This window comes from Sebastes fasciatus, chromosome 13 (assembly GCF_043250625.1).
Source record: "Sebastes fasciatus isolate fSebFas1 chromosome 13, fSebFas1.pri, whole genome shotgun sequence".
Classification (NCBI taxonomy): domain Eukaryota; kingdom Metazoa; phylum Chordata; class Actinopteri; order Perciformes; family Sebastidae; genus Sebastes; species Sebastes fasciatus.
Genome location: NC_133807.1, coordinates 26,954,169 through 26,976,081, shown reverse-complemented (window position 1 = coordinate 26,976,081; position 21,913 = coordinate 26,954,169). Strand labels below are relative to the sequence as shown.

Below are 21,913 nucleotides of genomic sequence, written 5' to 3'. Positions count from 1 at the left end.
TTGTATATAAGAGCACTATACAGGAAGGCTGTCATCCATATCTGAGTGGAAATCATTTGTTCATCAGCAATAAAATACAAGTTACGAGAACACGATTATTAGTCAATCAGAAGCAAAGTAGGGAGGATTTTCGCGTAAGGGGAAAAAAATCAATCAAATTACCTACGGGTGTCACGATTCTCCGAATCCATGATTCGATTTGACTTTCGATTATCGATTGAAAAATTTATTTTTCAGCACTGACTGCTATGCCTTCATTAGACTACAGAGTTTTAATTCATGAAAATCAAAAGATCATTGCCAGTCATTATTGTGAAATAAACCCTGACAGGGCGATGTGGCACCTCCACGAAGCTTTCATCACCCTGAAGGGGGTTTATTTCACAATAATGACTCGCTAGCTGTACATTATCCCGCTTATTACACGGCTACTTGCTTAACAAATCAATAAGAGTCCATAGCAGCGGTCTGCTATAAAGAAATAACAGACCGTAGAACTCCGTGATTGACCAATCAGAATCAAGTATTCAACAAAGCCATGTAATAACGAAGAGCATTTAGAAATCCAGTATATCTATGGACGCAGTTCTGATCTCAGACTCTGGAGGACCATTTTTGTGTCAAATTATTGATTTCTTAAGTAAGTAGCTGTGTAATAAGCGGGATAATGTACAGCTAGCGGGTCATTGTTATGAAATAAACCCCGTCCCGTCAGGGTTTATTTCACAACAATGACCGGCTCGCTGTACATTATCCCTTACTTAGTTCCCTTACTTCAGGGGTCAGTTATTTTTCTATAAATTCCACCAAAGCATACCCCACCGTGTGCTGCATCTGTAAGAATTGCAGGTTGTGTATCAAAGAACAGTCTCGGTTCAGGATTATACATGCAAAATGATCATATCCTTGCAATCTCAGCGGACTCCTGAATGTCATCAATTTGTAACAGCTCAATATCTATTGAAGCATTTTATGTGAAATAAAAAACAAACATAGTCAATGTTAATGTGAGTTCACAAATAAAAACCTTGTACAGTCCAGACTCCCCCAAAAACCCAATTCGTTTAAAATCCTCCTTTACTAAGTAAATGACTCGTTTTCATTGTGCTGTTCTTGAATGTGCTTTCATTATTAAGGACACTCCATCAACGCGTTGCTCTCCAAACCACAAGGGCGAAATCCTTCTCGGCTACGTGAGAATCCGTCTTGCATGATTCAGTAAGTAAGATCGCTGCCCTTGACTCAGTGATTCATTCACTTCTCTGTAACATCAGAGCGAGTGGCTGTTGAAAAAAAGGACTGATGGCAATGACTGCAGGGACAAGTCTGGTTTCATTCAGCAAAATCAATAGATGAAGCTGTTTAGTTTCTGCTCTACGGCTTACACCGGTATATTCATCATTTAAATAATCACTTTAGAAAATGTTACGGTTTTTAACTTTTCCTTAAGGCCATGTATTGTTCTGTAAAATATATGATGTTCTGTGAATGTTCTACATGGCCATATAATAAACGTATGAACTCAATAGGTTCCAGTTAACTGTTTGAGCTCCCACAGTGCGTATAAGGATATATTATATATTATTAACCCCCCCCTGATGGCAATTCATGGAGAACTACAGGATATTGCCCATAGAGTTCATTGAGTCAAGCACAAGCAACGCCATTAAAAAATTATTCCTAATGTGACTGAACCATCACACAGAGAAGCTGAAAGCCTGATTAAGTTTGGTATCACGGGCAGTTCAAAAGGCTCTTTCACTGGGCAAAAGTCTCAGGACTCAAGACGAATTTCGCAAACCCAACTGAAAACAATCTCATAAAACAAGAGGATTTGATTTATACATGTATTGAGTGATTGCATGTTTGGTAGTTTTAAAAAACAGCTGCCCAAGGAGCGATTTTAGTTAGCGAGAAAAAGGAAAACGGGTTCAATAAATTGTTAAAACTGAGAGCCTAGAGGTTGTCCAAGTCAAAATGACTGCACTCTGTCAAGGACAAGGGCACAAACCAGAGAGTAATGGCTTAGCACCAAGTTTGGTGTTCCTCTGCCAGAGTGGATTGAATTATTATGTTCCATAAAAGTTTAATGGGATTTCAGCAGGCCTAATATATAAAAGGAAGGCTGCAAGACTGAGCTGCTGGGCTTCGGTCTTTCCTTTATGGCTTTCTGCACTCCGTACCATCTGAGAAAGGATTACTGGGCAGGACGCTGCCAAACAAACAGCTGAGTGGACACAATATTTCATGGTTTGGATTTTGATTCACTGGCTGAGGCGCGTAACCACGTTGCAAATCACATTCAGGCAAACGTAAGCACACCTTTTAATGCTATAGCGTCTATCTCTGCCAGGAGAGTCTTTAGCAAAGACTTTGAACTACTTTTCTCCATCGCTGCTGAGCGCCGAGCGGTGTAATTTAGAAGTGTGTTTAGTGCAGGTCCACATCTTAGGGTCAGAAATTCCACTTAAAACACAATCAGTCGAAAGTGCACCTCACATTTTGGCTTGCAACTCCTAAACCTTTTGATGTATAATGAATCTTCTTTTTCCCCTGAGCTCTTTTCAAATTAATTTTGATACAAAAACATCTGCTGAATTGAGAAGTCTTGGAGGAACAGTGTGTAGCATTTAGGGGGATCTATTGGCAGAAATGGAATATAATTTGGGCTGTCAATCGATTAATCATAAATTAATCGCAATTAATCACACATTTTTTATCGGTTCAAAATGTACCTTGAAGGGAGATTTATCAAGTATTTAATATTCTTATCAACATGGGAGTGGGCAAATATGCTGCTTTATGCAAATGTATGTATATATTTATTACTGGAAATCAATTAACAACATAAAACAATGACAAATATTGTCCATAAACTCTCACAGGTACTGCATTTAGCATAGAAAATATGCTCACATCATAACAGGGCAAACTGCAGCCCAACAGGCAACAACAGCTGTCAGTGTGTCAGTGTGTTGACTTGACTATGTCTTGCCCCAAACTGCATGTGATTATCATAAAGTGGGCATGTCTGTAAAGGGGAGACTCGTGGGTACCCATAGAACCCATTTACATTCACATATCTTGAGGTCAGAGGTCAAGGGAGCCCTTTGAAAATTGCCATGACAGTTTTTCCTCGCTAAAATTTGGCGTAAGTCTTGAGCGTTATTTAGCCTCTTTCAAGACAAGCTAGTATGACATAGTTGGTATCAATGGATTCCTTAGGTTTTCTAGTTTCATATGAGCCCGCTGCAATCTAAAAATTGAAAGTTGCGTTAAAACAATTTTGCGTTAAAGCATTATTATCACGTTAACTTTGACAGCCTTAGATATAATATGAATAAGTTTATTTTCTTTAGTGTAAAATCACCTAAAAATAAGAATCGCCGTGTTTTCGTTACCTTAGAATGAGCCGTTTATATCTACAAAGGGAGCGGGTCCTTTTCACGGAGCCGGCCGCCATGTTTCTACAGTAGCACCGTAGTTCTCCTACACGCTTGGCCCAAGGGAGAAGTTTCAGTTGGTTGCAATCTGCAACATCACTGCTAGATGCTGCACCTTTAACAGTTGCAAATTCCTGTGTTTTCTTTGTGTATCATTTTTTTTTTTTTGTACATTCCATATTCCTCACCATTTTAAATGCATTTCCCTTTTAGATGCGCTTTTCTATTTCCAACAAAAAACATTTGCAAAGCCCATTTTGGAAGCTTTGGAACCTGCATTGTGTACATTGCCGCTTTTATCGGCACATTCCCACCTTTTATGGCATATTACCCACATAAAAGTGTTATGAACCCACTGTTGTCACAACATGGTTTGAATGTGCAAATACATTCTGAGTTAATGTCACTTTTATAGACAACAGTGTTGCAACATATTGGTCAGACAATTCTGAATTATTCTCAGGGCTGTCTTTGGCTTATCTTTGCCCAATTGCTTTTCTATCTGGCCTGACTCCGGATGTGCCTCATTTTCATTCAGAGGCAGACAGTCCCAATTTAACCTAGGGCACTGTCACTAGGTCTTCTGCAAGGCTTTGTATTGTACACAGAGCACACAAAACAAATATACAGAGCATGAGTGAGCATATAATGGTGATGTTTTAGATGATCTTATTGTCTCACAACACAAAAATCTTCAGGACATTTTGCACAATTAGATTACAGAGTGTGTCACTGACATTTAAAAGCATTTGATCAATGTGGACTTTTACTTACAGTATGCATTCACACTACAGCTGAATTGATGTTCATTGCTTTTCTGTCACAGTTAACAATAAAATGTAAAAGGTCAACTTTGGTATTTTTCAACCTGGACCCTATTTTCCCATGTTTTTGTGTCTAACTAATAGGGACAACAATTTATGAAATTGGTCCAGTATTGAGGGAGCGCGCTGTAGCCTGCAGCTGCTCACAGGCTGCAATATGGTGCTATTGGGGCAAGCTGGCACCGTCATTTATGTCCACTAAAAGTGCTTGTTTTTTGCCATTATCTAAAGGACTTTCAACATCATGGCTGAATATGTTATGATGATTTCCACAATGTGGATGAGGTCTTTGAATTTGATGGCCGCCCGTCTTTATTTGAGCCAGAGTATACGGATATTCAGATTCCACAATGACACTTCTCCCTGAGCGAGACTTGGAGACGATAACAAACAGAACGGATCAAGCGAAAGATAAAAAAACCAATTTATTTCTCTGTAGGGTCCTTTCCATAATGTTGTCAGACACTTATAATAACAATCTGAGCCTGTCAGTGGCAAAACAAGCACTTTTAGTGAACGTAACGTTACATTGACGCTGCTCACTTGCCCTCACAGCTCATTTCTCGGCTGCCGGTTACAGCATTATCTCTCAATAATGGACCGATTTTAAGGATTGTTGTCCCTATTAGTTGCTTAGACACAAAAACATGGGAAAATAGGGTCCAGGTTGAAAAATGCCAAAGTTACCCTTTAAGCTGATCAGTTATGAAAGCATAAGCAACGTTTGCTACGATTGCGAAAACGGAACAACAACACAATACATTTTACATCAACGCAAAGTGCCAAATGTTGCATTTGTTCTTTTTACTTCCAGTATGCAGGGAGAAGAAATATCATTTCTAAAAGTGGACAGCACAGACAGAATATCACAATATCTAGCCGTTAACTATACTGCAAAGCATGCAGCCACACGGGCACATATTCTGTACGGCTGAAAACAACTTGCAGGATCCCACGAGAGCACACTTATCTTCTGCCCTGTTTCTGTGATTAATGTATTTACCAGTAGGATGAGTGTAGGACGTTTTTAAACGGGAGGCACAAACTCAACATTTTCTCTAAAAGTCACATTGTTTTAACTTCTACATTGGCCAAATGCTAACTGCTTTTCAAAAGCTGTGAAATGCAAATTTTCTCTGACCCATGGATCAACATGCGGTAGCTGTTCTATCATGAAATACTAGAAACTAAACCAGTCCTGACTGTGTGCTAGAGTCTAGGTGGCTCCATTGCCTGCTGGTTATCTGCTGCAGAATCAGCAATGTTTTCACATGACTTGATCCACTGATATGAACAATATTTAAATGCAATATGGGTGTAGCGAAGATGCAGAAGTCCTCCTCAAAGGATTTTATATAGCACCCGTCAAAGAGGAAATGATCCCATGCAACTTCACTTCCCATTTTTGCCCGTGTTCATATTGCATGGCAGTGAATTTGCATTTGGGTCGTAGATGGATCTGCTCTCTGTAAATTACAAACATGTTTCAAAACAAAGAAAACCTACTGCTGAATCAAATGTGACTTACAAACACAATACATAATTATGGTCAATTATACACAATACATAATATTATGTAATTAGCTATACAAAATGTACATATGGATGGAATATGGCAACAAAAGGCTGAAATTACTGAAAAACACTTAAAAAAACAAACAAATACTGCTTATACAGTATCTACAGTAATTACACACTGAGTGGTTAGCCTGTTTGTTCTGTTTGCATGGCCACATTTATAACATCATTGTATATGGGACAATAGACAGAAAATGATACCGAGAGGATGAAAGGCAGCTGGCGTCACAACAAGCGAGTGAAAACTGCGTCACTTATTCACCATCTGTGTATCTATAGTTGCAGCAGTGATGTAAATCCAGCTCGCTTGATGGTATTACAATACTCTTCAAATCTGTTTCTACTTCAGTACCAAAAATAAATAAGTAAAAGCAATAAAATACCATCATAAAACATCAATCTATAACATGGCGATGACTACACCAGAGTCATAGCGCCCCTTCATCTGAGTTATTCTGGCAGCCAGCAGGAGCAGCAGGCCGCTGGCCACCTCCAGGCTGTAGGAGAGCCAGGCGATGGCTAAGGACCAGCCGAAGGAAACGTCCACGTGGGCGAGGTTCTCTGGGGACACGACCCGCTGGAACTCCTCCATGGCCTGGTTCGAGTATTTGATGTAGATGCTGACCCCGGAGAGGGTGAAAAGACCTGTTAGTGCACAGAAACAAACAGATGGGAAAACAAACCTTCCAGATTTGAACACATTACCTTGTACTTGTCCAGGCTGTTCTCATACACCGCTCATAGCTATATCTATGAAAAGTAAATGCACTGCAATTCATATATATCCCACAAAATAAATTTGTATGTAATCCACAAAATTGGCTCAAAAAACCCTTGGTGTTCGTACCCTGTGTGAAACCAGAAGTCAACGTTAATTTATTTGTCAAGTAACTTCTGTACTTAAGGTATATGAAGGACGGAACCTGCCAAAATAAAAAATAAATGAATTAATAAATAAATGACTTGATAAATAAATACAGTAAATATGTCATTAAAGGTAGCAAAAATAATATAAAAAATAAATGGAGACATTAATTAATTGATAAAATGTGACATAAATTGATATTTCTGTTTCAATTTGCTTCTTCATTTATCTTTATTTATTTGCTTGTCTGTATAATTTCCCCCTGTATTTTTTATTATTAGTATTTGTTATTTATTTTTATTTATTTTCTATTTATTTTTAAATATATTTATTTATTTATGCATGATTTTCCCTTTGTATTTCATCACATAATTATTTCCCCAAACTTATTTATTTCTATATTCTTTCCTTTACACATTTCTTTTTTACATTTATTTATGCATTTCTGCCTGAGGGGGCTGTCACTCTACATGTGTCATGGGGTCAGATTGCATAGATCGACTACATGCTAGCCAGCTAGCTGCACCCCAGTCTTCATTATCGGCTCCGTACAGCGGGTCGTCGACCTGCTGCAGCTCCCCCCACTGCTGCCACGGTGTGCAGATCAACCATCTGAACCTGAAGTGTTTCACGGACCCACCGTTAAACTCCTCCCCGAGGTTTCTTTTTTTTTTTTACTTTGGCAGGTTCCGTCCTCCATGAAGTTACGACACTTCCGGAGTTATTTTAACAAGTTGTTTCCTGTGAAGACGGAAGTTTATTTTGAAAAGACTGGAGCGGTAATTGACACATACACCATGTGTTGCTGGACAAAGCACGAAAAAATTAGGAAAAACTTGAAGTGTTGTACGAGGATATGTTGACCTGTAACACTGACTGATCCATCTTGAGGAATTGTAATGAATTTTCTAGACGTGAGACCCTTTAGCTGCCTAATCAAACACCATAATCACCATGATGTATTACACTTTTTACAAGGAGGTCATTAAGGTGATAATGCATTAATTAGCAAATCCTTCCCTAACATAATTGTCTTCACTTAACTCAATGGACGGTATTAGATAATATAGACCTAAGCCCGTTAATGAGAAACAATTAGTATAATCCTAAACCATAAAAGATTTAAAGCCGTTTCAAGAAAAAAAAAAAATTGTCTCATTCATATGCAAATTATTCCAGCAAGGTGCCTCTATTCATTCGTCATTTACTCTACAGTGGGAACCTGTGGAATTTCTACTGTGTATCATTTTTGATTTTCTGAACGGACAAACCGCAGAGGTGTGCCGACAAGAATAACATGAGTGAATGTCAACCCCAAAACACTTTTAAATACAGTGTAGTCACCGCTGCGCAATTCAGACTGACCTTTAGCGTGGCACCGTGGAGGGCAGAAGCACAACACGGGGTAATCATCTGCTACATTTAGACCCTGTTAATTACTGGTCATTTTAAATCACAACTGTGGTCTTGTCTCTCAATGTCTACCCATGCAGTGTGCCTAATTAGCACATAAGCGCAGAAGATAGTGAGAGAGAAAGAAAGGTTAGCAGGTGCAAATGTCATTAACCATGCTATAAGAAACACAGCGGACCTTTTTTTCAATAGCAAATCATTTTCACATATGATTTTAAACTACAGTGTTAATTGCGGCCTACTGGATATAATTGGAGTAAATGCCTACACCGATTTGTACAAGTACTCATGAACACAGTCTTTCTTGCACTCAGGTGCAGATTGCAGTTGATTAGATACTTCAGCAAGGTTTCCCCTTCATTTCTACTCTACAGTACATCTATTTTGCATGTAAAGTCTTCTTTGTACAGCACAGTCTGACTTCGTATAGTTCCCTTGCACTTCATGTGAGGTCTACGTTGTTACTGCACCCACAACACACTAAGGTTTCGTGCTCAATTAGAAAAGCAATACCAATCTTAACATTTTAATGGCATGAAGGTAGCTTTTTAAGAACAACCTCGAGTTGTGCAGAGCTGCAAAATCAGACCCGAGGCCAGTTTAATCAGTACGCCGCTACGTGATGTGAGTGCTCAGAGTGGAATTTCAAAGACAGAATTGACACATAGCTCGACATTAAACTTGTATTTAGTCTACCGTCTCTCATACTAAAATTTCAAACTCCGAAGTAGGTAATTTCTTGGCGTGTAGACTAGAGTGCATCTGAGTTTGGCTTGTGTCTAAATGGGTGTTTTTTTTCTTCACTTAAAGATTCAGTAGGCAGAATGTTTTTGGCATCATTGGGCAAAAAATCCATCCAAAGTTCAGCAGCAGGCTGCTGCTCCCCAGGTGCTCCACAGACAGACTCAGGAAATCCTTTAACCCCCGAGCCATCAAACTGTACAACACCTCTCTGGAGAGGAGGGGGACAAAAGAGGACAGTCTGCAGGACAGTTAATGCACACAGTGCACTTTAATAGACTGAGCTACTTTTAATTCTGCACACCACAAACAGCTCTACTCTGCACCTTTATGGACTTGTTTTACTGTATTCTACAAACAATGTACAGCTTAATTCTGCACTTTAGTATATTTTAACAATAACTCCTCTACCTCAGTTATTATCCCACATTATATTCCATATTTGACATTTCTTAATATCTATATCTACTATATTCTATTATCCAGCACTATATCACTTTCTGCACTATATTCACATTTTTAATAGTCCTGTATCTCAGTTGTTCCCCCGCACTATATTAATTTTTAACAGTTTCTTCATCTCCTGTTATTTTTATATCTGGTATATTTTTTTATACTCTGTATTACTTACTTGTGTCTTTTTACTAACATGTTTGCACTATGGAACTGTGATGCTGGAAACTTGAATTTCCCTCAGGATCAATAAAATTACTATCTATCTATCTATCTATCTATCTATCTATCTATCTATCTATCTATCTATTTATCTATCTATCTATCTATCTATCTATCTATCTATCTATCTATCTATCTAACCTTTCAGCATATTGTAATTCAAGTGTTCTGAGAGAAAACTAGACTTCTGCACCTCCTCATGGCTCTGTTTTCAGGCCTTAGAAAATTTAGCCTGTGACGGGAGACCTTGGCCAATCACAGGTCATTTCAGAAAGAGAGCGTTTCTTTGCTCCGGCTGGTGGGCGGTGCTTGGTATTTCCTCAGCTGTTCTCAACATGGCTGCCGGGTTACAAACGTTCTCATTTTGCAGCTAAACAGTACACTACAAGATATTTCTGAAAACATTTGAGGAAATGTTGAAATAGGCATTACAGTAACAGAATATTGATTCATATTTGATCAGCGCTGCCTAGTTTGACCGTTTGATCGGCGAGTGATTGACAGCAACTCAGAGACGGCAGGCTCCAGCTCGGTTCTGATTGGTTGTTTTCCTCCGGTCTGTGAAATCCTACAGATGCCATTAGGAGCACCTGGAGGACACAACAGGAATTTTTTTCATATTACCTGTCTCATGCCCTACTGTCAGGATATGGTGACCGTTTTATAAAAAAAACTTTTTAAAATCATATTTGCTCCATTTCTAGCCACTGCTGCTTTAAGTTAAGACCACCAATTGATATCAACACATTGTTGTCTGCAGTTTCCTGATCTACACAAAGACATGTAGCCTAGAACTGATCCTCGAATAAATATGATGTCAATGGAGTGTTTTTGCAAACATAGAAGCAGCGCCATACTAGATTATGAAGTGTGAAGAGGGTTTTGTTGTTGCCTGATGATGCAGCTGATTAATGAGATGCCGAAATCCGTCAAGGACAAAGTGTTCTTTATTCATCTCTGTTTATGATGTTTTAGTTGTGTTCACGGTCCTTCAGTTTGAAAATAACAATACAGCAACACCTCAAAAGTTAAAACAATATGCATCAACACCTTTCTGATATTAATTATTAGACTGGATAGGATAACATTGGCAGATGATACTATTATTTTGCCCTTATTTGTACTACTGTTCCTTCAGGACATGAATCTGCTCTGTCTGCAATGAAGGAACGGTAGATTTGGTGAGACAATCAAGACCAAACTTCTTTTGACAACTTTCCAGCAGCTAAATCTGCATAAGCTGAAAGGAACATTTTAACCTCACACAAGCCTCGGTTTTAAAATGAAATAGCTGTTGTTTGGTTTTAGCGTACTATGTCAATCCTTTGGATTACAGTGTTGTTGCAAGTGACAGAGCCAATTCTCAGGAGCAACCCTGGCTCTCATGTTTCCTGCCTGACCATCTAGTCAGACCTAGTAAACGGACATTTCTTTCAAACTCCACAAAGTAGATGATTGGACTCTCTGAGGGGTGCATGGTTTCAGCGGGTTCGCTCAACTGCAACTGTTCAGAGCCAATTTAACATCCATTCTTCTCTCGCTCCTCTGTGAGCTGTAGCAGATCCAATGCAGGTTCGGCACTGATTTGTATGACCTTTGATTTTTCATTTTCATTAGTGCCTATGTGATATTTAGAAATGGTGAACTGAGAAAAGTCTTGATGAATTGAAGTAAATTGGGGCTGCGTTTAACAGCTAAATCAAAACATCCCTTTACAAACTCTCACATGACTAATTTTCTTCAAGAATTCAAGGTAACACGGTGTGAGTAATTGATATACAAATGATCCTTTTGTGGATGAAGTATTCCTTTAAAATAACAACTATTATACAGTTCATCGAGGTAATTTCAATGGCTTCACATGTTCTCAATCAAAACAAGACGCCTATGTCGCCTACCTCTCAAATCACATTAGATGGTTAAAGAACAGTTTTGATTAAACAATAATATATCTTTATGAGGAATAGCAGAGAATAGTTATTTACTTAAACTGGTAAATGAAGCAGCTTTATTCCTCTTTGTCCCTCTGTTCCAGAGGTGAGGAAATGAAGATGGAACCATGCTGGTGAAGATGAAGCTCAAATAAGAAATGCATCAGCCTTCAGTCTGGATTCCCATACGGATTTCATCACTGAAGGTGAGTAGCTGCTATGTGTGTTCATTGTGGAAACCATAATCATTGTCAGAGGGAAATCTGTTTCCATAACAACTTATTTGATTTCTCTCGTGGCTAGATTGACTTCTGGCAGCAGACTAATGAATGTGACAGAGCCACTGATGTGAAACCAGCGGGCAACATCCAGGTCTGAAAAGTGAAGCCAATTCTGAAGTGCTTTAAACTTACATTCTTTCTAACAGCCAGCAGGAGGCGACTCCTCTGGTTGCAAAAAGAAGTCTGATTGTATAGAAGTCTATTAGAAAATGAGCCTACTTCTCACTTGATTTATTACCTTAGTAAACATTGTAAACATGAGTTTATGGTCTCAATCGCTAGTTTCAAGTCTTCTTCAATACAGCATGATGTTCATTTAGTAAATTATGGTCCCATTTAGAGTCAAATAGACCATAAAGCAGGGTATGCTTTAGGGCGTGGCTACCTTGTGATTGACAAGGCTCTACCACGGCGTTGTCCGGTATGGGAGTTGTCCGTGTTTTCGTCTTTCAACTTTAACCATTTCACAGTGTGTTTTCAGTTCATGGAAGTTAATTATAACATTTTGGTCACCTAAAAATGTCTTATTTAGCGTTCGGTTGTAATTAGCTCCACCCTCTTGTGTCACTTCTGGTTGGAAATATCCAAGATGGCATCAGCCAAAATGCCAAACTTGAGGCTTCAATGGCAGTCCACAAACAATGGGGCTACGTCCACTTCTTATATACAGTGTATATACTTGTCCTTTTTAAAGGAATAGTATGACATTTTGGGAAATGTGCCTATTAACTCTCTTGGGGGGGGCAAGATCGTCCTAGAAGCAGCAATTCTGAATGGGAGGCCGTAAACGAGGTAACAGCAGTGTGTGCCTTATTGCTGATTTCACACTGACACCGAAGTTGACATTTTCCATTATGTTGTGATCCAATGTATGGAAATAAATGAGGTGGAACAATTCTCATTATTGAATCTTTCAGTATGCACAGCTGAATGTTATTTAATATAACTATAATATTATTTCTCGTCTGTTACTTCTCTTGTGGGACCAGACGGTCAGAGATGTTTTGCTGATGAAGTGCAGGAGGTCAGGATGACTTGGGGATACAAAGCAAACAGTTCTCTGAAGCACGACAACAGAATAAAGCTTCTTTGACATTTGCGTTATGCATAATTAACAATAGGAAAACCAGTGAGAGAAACGTGGGCTGCAAGTATATTTCTTAGGCTGCTTCTCTTTAAGCGGGCGTATGTTGGTTTGTCTTTTACAGGAGCCTGAAGTTAGATGGAGAGGTACATGCTTTGGGGATTGTTTGGTTGTTTCCCGATCTGGATGATGCCATTTCTCCAAAGGACTATGTGAGTATTCATTAGTTTTGTTTGAATTTTGCTGTTCTACAGAAATATATACAATTGCATGTCATTTTGTGAGTATGTGAGACATCCATGTGGAAGATAAATTATAATAAATATCTCAATAATAAATTATTGTGATTGATATTCTACATTGTTGTCGATGAGCTTCTGATTGACCATTTCAGTGTCCATTGTCATTCATACACAGAAGAGAAGGATTTTATCAAAGCAGACACTGCAGATTTACAAAGTACATGTGGTTCAGGTGATAGCCTGTACTGATGCCTTTGATTTCACTGGTGTAAAATGTGTTTTGCATTGTGATTTTATTTAAATAGGACCCATTATGCTAATTTTCAGGTGCATACTTGTATTTTGGGTTTCTACTAGAACATGTTTACATGCTTTAATGTTCAAAAAACACTTTATTTTTCTCATACCGGCTGTGCTCCAGCTCTGCTCTAACTAGCTTTGTATGAGTGCGGGCCACACTGAGTTGTTGCTGACATCACCATGTTACAGAAGAAAAGGCGGAACTTCAATCAAGGCGTTTCAGGCAGTTCAGGAGCAGCGTTTCTGTGGGGGAGAATAACTCCCTTTGACGTGGACTTTGTAACTTTGCAGACCTTTTACATGAACAAAACACTACATAACACACTACAGGAAAGGGAAAAAGCACAAAAGCATAACAAGTCCTCTTTAATTTTAAAACCTCATGCAGTTTTAGGAGAACAGAATTAATTAATGTAAGACCCCTTACAGTTTGTCGAACAATACAAGTTACTTTGCTAATCTTTTGATCTTCAGAATGATTTATTACAGTATGAAAAATATCATCATCTGTGAGCTTTTAAAATAACGTCCTATGATTATTAACAATGTGTGCTACAGCCAGAATGCTCCTGTCTTTACCTTTAACTCACACACACTCACTTATGTCAGTATTTTTTTCATTACATTAGATAAACAAATGTGCACGGTATGATAACCGTCAATTTTATGTATGATAACCCTATTCTGAAATGATACTAAACTTAACACTTCACTTAACACAGTCACTAGTGTGGATGTATATCTAAACACTTGGCCAGTGTCCATACTCTGTTGGAGTATTTTGCTGTGCATTTTTCTTTTTTACCCAGTATTGGATGCAGTTTTGAAAGTGTAAGAGCTGCCTTTTTGTTCATAGTAAGCTTGATTTTGATTAAATCATTGAACTCAGCCTACTGCCTCCTCATCATTACCTGCATTTTGGGTCCAACCTGTTATCCCTGAGAGTACCTGACAGTAAATGCTTGCAGGTCTTTTGATGTAGAGATGTGGACAGGCTGTTTGGTTCAAAGCATGAAATTAGTCGTCGGGGAGGCCGGGCCTGTCAGCAGAGATGGAGAAGTAAAAACAGTAATAAGACCCTTTACTTCTGTGAAAGATTTGTGCATTCAACCTCAACCGTACCCAAATCGGGATTCATTCCCTTCGAGTTTCGGACCTCATATGCTTTTCTTTGATGGATATTCTATTTATTGTGCTTGCTCAACAGCTGAAACCCACAGTGAAGGGAAAAAAGCAATCTTTCTGTTACTGTATTGCTGATGAAAGCATATCCTTGTAGTGCCATTTAAGGAACTAGTAGGTCAGGTCCTCTTATTGTATGGACCAAAACAAGGACATTTCTGCCCAAAGAGGACTCTCCAATGCCCTCAAAGAGGGTGATGCTCAGTTTTATCTTTGAGCTTCAATTCTGTTGGTCATTCAGTTCATACTTTAGAGCATTCGATATTATTTTCAATACTCTACTGCTCATAAATGCTCATAGAATGGGTTAAATGCAGAGGTCAAATTTCTTATATGTATGTATATGTATATGACAAATATAATACAGTTTAATTTTAAGTTTAAATAGAACCATAATTTACTAAATGAACATCATGCTGTATTGAAGAAGACTTGAAACTAGCGATTCAGTCCATAACCTCACGTTTACAATGTTTACTGAAGTAATAAATCAAGAGAGAAGTAGGCTCATTTTCTCATAGACTTCTATACAATCAGACTTCTTTTTGCAACCAGAGGAGTCGCCCCCTGCTGGCTGTTAGAAAGAATGCAATTTTAAGGGTTTATGTTATGTGTGAGGCAGATGTGCAGATAAGAAATTATACTTTTAAGAGTCTACAACAATGCTCTTTTGGGGCAGTGCTTTAAGATAAATGCGTTTTACCAAATTTCATGGCAATCCATCCAATAGTTGAGATATTTCAGTCTGGACCAAAGTAGTGGACCGACCAACCTACAGACAGACATGCTTTTAAGTGTTCACAAAGTAAGTAGTACACCAAACGCCCGGGCTGCTGTGCCTCATGAGTTCATATTTTCATTTTAGGAAGATTGTCTGTTTATGATTTGACTGCCTGAGATTATCGGGACAACAGTCTGTTTAATAGGCCACAATATGTCTAATGGACTGTCTTATGTAATCACACTCAATTTCAACAAAAAGGAAATTCTATTTTGTTTATTTTCTAAGGACGCCCTTTGAAAACACAATGACACAAGAGAACGTGCGCTGACGATTCCAGGGCTAAGTCTGACTGAATCTTTCACTCAACAACAAGCTCTTCTGCTATTATGTGCCACTTTATCATGATCAGCAATCACTCCACATGCTGTAATCAATACTTAATTATGTCCATCTCCAGAGTGAGAAGGTTTGGTGTCGATGGGCACTTTCACAGGACATAGTCCGTTTGGCTAATCCTAATCAGAGTGAAATTGTCTGGTTCAGAATCACAGTGCACAAATTAGAGCAGACCAATTTTTTTTTTAATATATATATTTGCTGACGGGCATGTTACGAAGGAGCAAATTTATCTTTTTTGTCTCGAGAGTTGCCACTTCTACGCAGGGAATCGCAGACTTTGATATATTGGTGCCGAAGTTTTTTCACTTATACCCTTTTCCCACCAAAATTAGCACATACAGTATATGCAGTTTTTGTATTGCTGGGAACCCACTGAAATAGGCCATAGACTCCTTTCCCAATGCCATGGTATGACTTTCTTTTTTCTTTTCTTTTTTGGTATGTCATGTTCAACGTCACGGACGCACTGGAAAACAGGGTTAATAAACAGTGTGAGGCCAGTGAAAATGTTACGGTGGTTACTTCTTTCTTTATATCTGTTACATATTCTGTCTCTCTTTCAAACTCGAGGCTGACTAATTTGGAACGATGTTGGACGGAGACGGACAGACTTTGTGGCTGAGATGACAAAGAGTGGCAGAAGCAGAGCTGGAGCCGATAGATAGGCTACCCGTGGCTACTGCAGAGTCATTTGTCCCGGGAATGAATGCTGATTGTAACCTTTTCCATTGAAGACAAAATCCAGATGTCAGTGGGTTTTTTGTCCTGTTGGAAAGTGGATTTTGACTCAGCACTGATCTACTGTGCGCACAAATCCCTTCTCCTCCTGTTTATCCTGAATGACTTTATAAACGTCACTATTTTTGTGGACTTTATTCAGCATATTCTGTATGTTCTCTTCGACCAAGATGTCAAACAAACATCGGACTTCTGCAGAAGTCCAAGTCAGTCCTTTCCCACTCATGTTAACCAGTCATCAATCTCAGAACCCATCGGTCTGACGACGGATAAGCCTCTGGGGGCAGGGGGCTTTATATTTCTGGGGTTCTGGTGTAGCCAGCGGATATCCGGCTATCAAGACTTCCTTTTCTGTGCGCTGCTCATTGTTTACAGTCCAATTAGTAACTTGAGATGCAAAACTGGACTTGGAGCTGAGAGACAAGTAGCCTCCAATGAACCAATGAAAAGCTAAATCATTATCAGACCGTGTGGCCGGTGGGTTTCCAGGATTGAATTTCAGCCAATGCGCTGCGCCTCTTTTGCTCTCCACACGAACTGTTTGACGTGATTGGTCGATACTACTCGGACTCCAAATGGAAACCAGAACGCTTCCAATGTCAAAATCTTGTCCCGTTGCCTGCAGATTCTACACGTGAATGCAGAATCTGTTCACAGAGATTTACTGTGTCCATCTCAATAACAGCCCGCGCAGGCAGCCTGCCTTTTGGTTTGCATGGGAACGGTCTGAGACCACCTCTCACAAGCAGTCTTTTACCGATTGTTTTGGTCCGCACCAGAGTACGATTACTGCGTTCACAACTGCCCAAACAAACAGCACCAGAGTTTGATTAAAATGGACTAAATGTCGGCGCCCTTAAATCATGTTCAGGCTCATCTGGAACAAACTTGTAATTATGATTTATTTTATGCAAATCTGACTGACAAGTGCTACAAAATCATTGTCAACTACAGACTGTATTTATTCACTCCATTCCACAGCATTGTAGTGTTTGGTAAAGGGTGTCAAAACAGTGATATAGCAGATGGGAGTCCCATCTCCCACAGATGGATGCACTACTATAATTGCATCTGAGTGTCTCAGACGGATCAATCATGCTTTTGTCTATTCACAAAATGTGACAAAAGGATCGAATAAAAAGAAGGAAGTTCTGAGCGGTATGCCACAGTTTCTCCTCATTTCCTTATAAAATCCCCATTTCTACTCTTCTAATAATGGCGTGAGCAAAAACATCATAACTCAACTCAATTAGGTTGAATGGATTTTAAATGTCCACACAGATATGAATTATGTAGCTGCAGACTCTACCTATAACAGTCCTCTCCTGTTATTTACACAACACTAATCACTGTTTTATTATTGGACCTCTCAGAAGATTAAGGCTGCAGTGGGCAGAAAGTTTTTGGCATCATTGGGCAAAAATTCCATAATAACTTTTCAGCATATTGTAATTCAAGTGCTCTGAGAGAAAACTAGACTTCTGCACCTCGTCATGGCTCTGTTTTCAGGCTTTATAAAATCTAGCCCGTGCGTAAGACTTTGGCCAATCACAGGTCATTTCAGAGAGAGAGCGTTCCTATTGGCTGTGCTCTGGCTGGTGGGCGGTGCTTGGTATTTCTTCAACTGATCTCAACATGGCTGCCGGGTCACAAACTTTCTCATTTTACAGCTAAACATTACACTACAAGATGTTTCTGAAAAAATTTGAGGTGAAAAATAGACATTACAGTAACAGAATATTGATTCATATTTGATCAGCGCTGCATAGTTTGACTGTTTGATCGGAGCTTGTGAGTGATTGACAGCTGCTCAGAGATGGCACCGGAGGACACAGAGGCACATGATTTTTTTTTCAGGTGACCTGTCTCATGCACTTCTGTCAAGATATAGTGACCGTTTTCTAAAAAATAGCTTTTTTTAAAATCAGATTTGCTCCATTTCTACCCACTACAGCTTTATAATTAGATTTATGCAGTTGCCTTAAGTCAGAAGTGAATCAGAAGTGAGAGCGAGCAGTTGAAATAGAATTTTTCAAGGTTTTCTATGTGTAGTTAACGCACACATAGGCACCTGTATATGTACAATGTGCCGCCCACACACTTTTTCACGCGCTGTACATCTGACATAACCAAGCAAAGGATTCGCTTCAAAGCAGCGTACACGCCAAGTTCATGCAATTGCCATCGGCTAAGGAAAAACATCTATGTGGACTCACTGCAGAAGAGAACGTAGGATGCGGATCCAGCCAGCAATTTGGGACTGCAGGCCAACGAGCTGACGAGTCCAAAGATCCAGCCGAACACCAGCAGGACCAGGCTGAGGGGCAACAGGATGACCACCACTTTGTGCAAGCCTGCAAACACACATTCACATGCAAACATGCAGTGCTTAAATATTTTAAAGGCTTTGATTTTGTTCTACAAGTCAGCTGGATATACTGCTGAGAGAAACCATTTGCAGAAGCAGTTGGGGAGTTTTTCTGATTTATTTCTACCATCCAGGGAGCCATCTCCATTGTCAGTTGGGTATGAAAATCAACTTGAAGAGTGTTGAGGCTCTCTTAAGATAGCTTCTGTCACAGTAGGGGGAACAGTTTCAGAAAACACTATCTTTTGCGAGAACGTTCATGTTTGCTTAACGTGTGTTTTATTGGATTTTCTGACAGCACGCTGTTGCTTGTGAATGTAATGTCTTCAGCAGCCAACTGCACCTGTAAATTAATTTGTGAGGAATCACTGACTCACTATTTTAAAATCCAGTTGATAAACAAAGCCACTCACCAAGAAGTTGCCTTTCCGCTTCTGACAGGCTGGACATATTGGCTGTGAAAGAAGGGATGACTGAGCTCATGTTTGCTCCTGAAAATGTCAAGGGAAAAGGTTACACATGACAAGACGTGCGGACGGAGCTGTAGGACGAGAAAATTGCTACTTGATAAAAAAAGGTCACTTCTTTTTATCTTATAATTGTGCAAAAAATCAATATGTATAGAAATCCAACATTAAACCATAAGACATCTCTGATTGACACATTTTCTCAGCCCTGCATGTTGAGTTTTGCAGAATAAAGCTCAAGCTGCTGCTTCTGTGAGCTCAGCCGGTGCAGCAGAGAACAATAGTGTCAGTGCATGTTCCACCTTTATGTCACAGGTGCACTGCTTGAAGGGCTTCAAACATCATTTACCTAGCTGCGTGAACTGTGGGCGGCACCAGCAAACCCATTGGACACATCTGGCACCTCAAACTGTGCAGAATGCAGCTGTGTCAAATAATATCCTTTAGAATCTCTTTTGCAGCCCCCCCCCCACCCCCCACCCTGCATGTTCACCTGCAGCTGCCTGCAGGGGGCTGATACAGATGTGAGCGGTTATACAGTTGCTACAGATAGCTATTAGAATAGAAAGGGAATAACTACGGATATTAGATTTTGCATCTGTTATTGCACTGTGGGGATCATTACTCTCTGAATGAAAAGTGAAATTTTAAGAATCTTATGAGGAGTTAATAATTCAGCACATAGCCCAATCTGTGTCATTTATTTCTCCAAACTAAAAACACTGGCATATGCCACCTCTTCTGTGCATTATTAGTATCACAAAACTAAGATTCACAGCAAGCAGTTTTTGCAGAGTGATGAGGAATAAATCAATGAAATACAGCTGCTGCTGACAATGAATGCGCAGCAACATGATCCATGCAATGTTAGATCCCAACACCATCACATGCAATCCACAGTATAGATCGATTTAGTCTTTTTTTTTGTCATCATGAGACGATCAATACAGGAATTTGCATAATAAGCGTTTTATGCACAACAGTGTTGATGCCACATGATAAAATACTCAGAATTACCCCATAGGGTGAGAAGCAGTGCAAAAGTTATTCTGGGAAAATGAGGGCTGCATCTGATTTTATTACAGCTCAAGACATAAACCCTCTAAATAAAAAAGCTCATGCAAACTATAGACTATAATATGTAGGCTTTAAGTTGAGTTGACATACCTTCAATAATTCTCCACAGTCCAGAATGAGAACTCAGGTCGTCTGAACCTGTGCAGTTGGATTTATTCACATCGATAATGTACCAGTAATCAGTCCCAATAGCCACAGCGAGGAGGGTAAAGCTGAGCAAACCTATAAACCCAGCAGTTACAACCACCAGTCCGTACCTCATTATATATATATACAGTCCACTCGCAGAGCGCAGTTATACTAACAGCAGTTTTTACATTTGTCTATTCTGCATCGACGCTCCAAGATGTGCGATGCGTAAAAGCTCTCCTCCACTCCCTGGAAAGTGCTGCTTCTTCATGGCAATCACTGTCCTAAAACGTATAGTTTAAGATAGAAAACTGAGCAATGCACATCCCAGTTAATTGTTTACTTTAAAAAGGAAAATACAAACAAAAAAATCAAGAGAGGAGAAGAGAGATGCTTCTTTTTCCTCACCAGTTTTCCAGCACACTGACAGGTAATTGAGGCTCACAGCGCTCTTGGATTGAGACACTGTGTCAAGTTGAGAGAATAAAACGCAACATTGTCGGTGCGGAATTCCAGAATAGAACGCGAGAACGTGTTGTGAAGGTGCTTGGATTTATTTTTTAATGCAACATCCGGTCACTGTTTAGTTATCTGATATGTACTTGACTCTTACTGTAGCTTAATTGCAGACTATTTTCAAACGCAATTGGTTGCTGCCCTGACCAGATATGTATAACTGTACCCAGCCTACCAGACTTAACTAATAATTCTAATTCTCAAATGCATTCACATAAAACTGCTGAACGCAGAGTAGCTATCTTGAATTAACGATAACAAAAATGTTTTATTTACTTGAATGTAAAGTTATTTTGCACTAACCATATAATGGTTGTCCTTAAGGACAAGTACCTTAAGTACCTTATTGCCAACAATTGTTGGCAATAAGGTACATTCCTGGAATGTAATTTGCAATGTGCAATACTCTTGGCACTTTATTCTATTTATTCCTTTATTCTTTTATCTCGTCTTGTTTTTATTCTTGTATTTATTGTTTTTATTGCGAATATTTTTATTCTTGTACTTTTATTGATCTGCACCTCCCCATATGCCACTTACTGTGTTCCCTTTGTCATTGATGATTGTGCAGTATGAATGTGTATATGTCTCGGTGGACTGCAGAAACTGAATTGCCCTTCGGGGATAAATAAAGCTATCTGTATCTGTATAATACTAGACAGGTTACCCATCTTCACCTGCCATTTTACAAAACAAAACATGGCCAGTACTCCCTCAGATATCGTGCTGTGCAAATATGGAACACCAAAATACATGTTATCAGGAGCTCGTTATCCTTAGAATATTTTAAAAGGAAATTATCATCACATTTAATTCATGATGTCTTATTTTTTTTTTATATGTTTAGATATATTTTCTTTTTTTCTGTACTGTTTTTTTGTATTGTATTTCATTGTTTTTATTGGATTGTTTTCCACTGTTTGGTTAGGTTTTTCT

General features: G+C 39.1%; 1 protein-coding gene across 1 annotated transcript; it reads right to left on the bottom strand.

The window, feature by feature from the left end:
- Positions 1–3,482: 3,482 nt before the first annotated feature.
- On the bottom strand, positions 3,483–20,949 carry LOC141781069 (transmembrane protein 235). The gene is made up of 4 exons (XM_074656586.1): positions 20,423–20,949; positions 19,202–19,279; positions 18,637–18,774; positions 3,483–6,490 (listed from the first exon to the last, which is right to left on the bottom strand). The coding sequence occupies exons 1-4, from the start codon at positions 20,592–20,594 to the stop codon at positions 6,246–6,248; spliced, it is 633 nt and encodes a 210-aa protein (XP_074512687.1). The 5' UTR covers positions 20,595–20,949; the 3' UTR covers positions 3,483–6,245.
- Between the last annotated feature and the right edge of the window lie 964 nt (positions 20,950–21,913).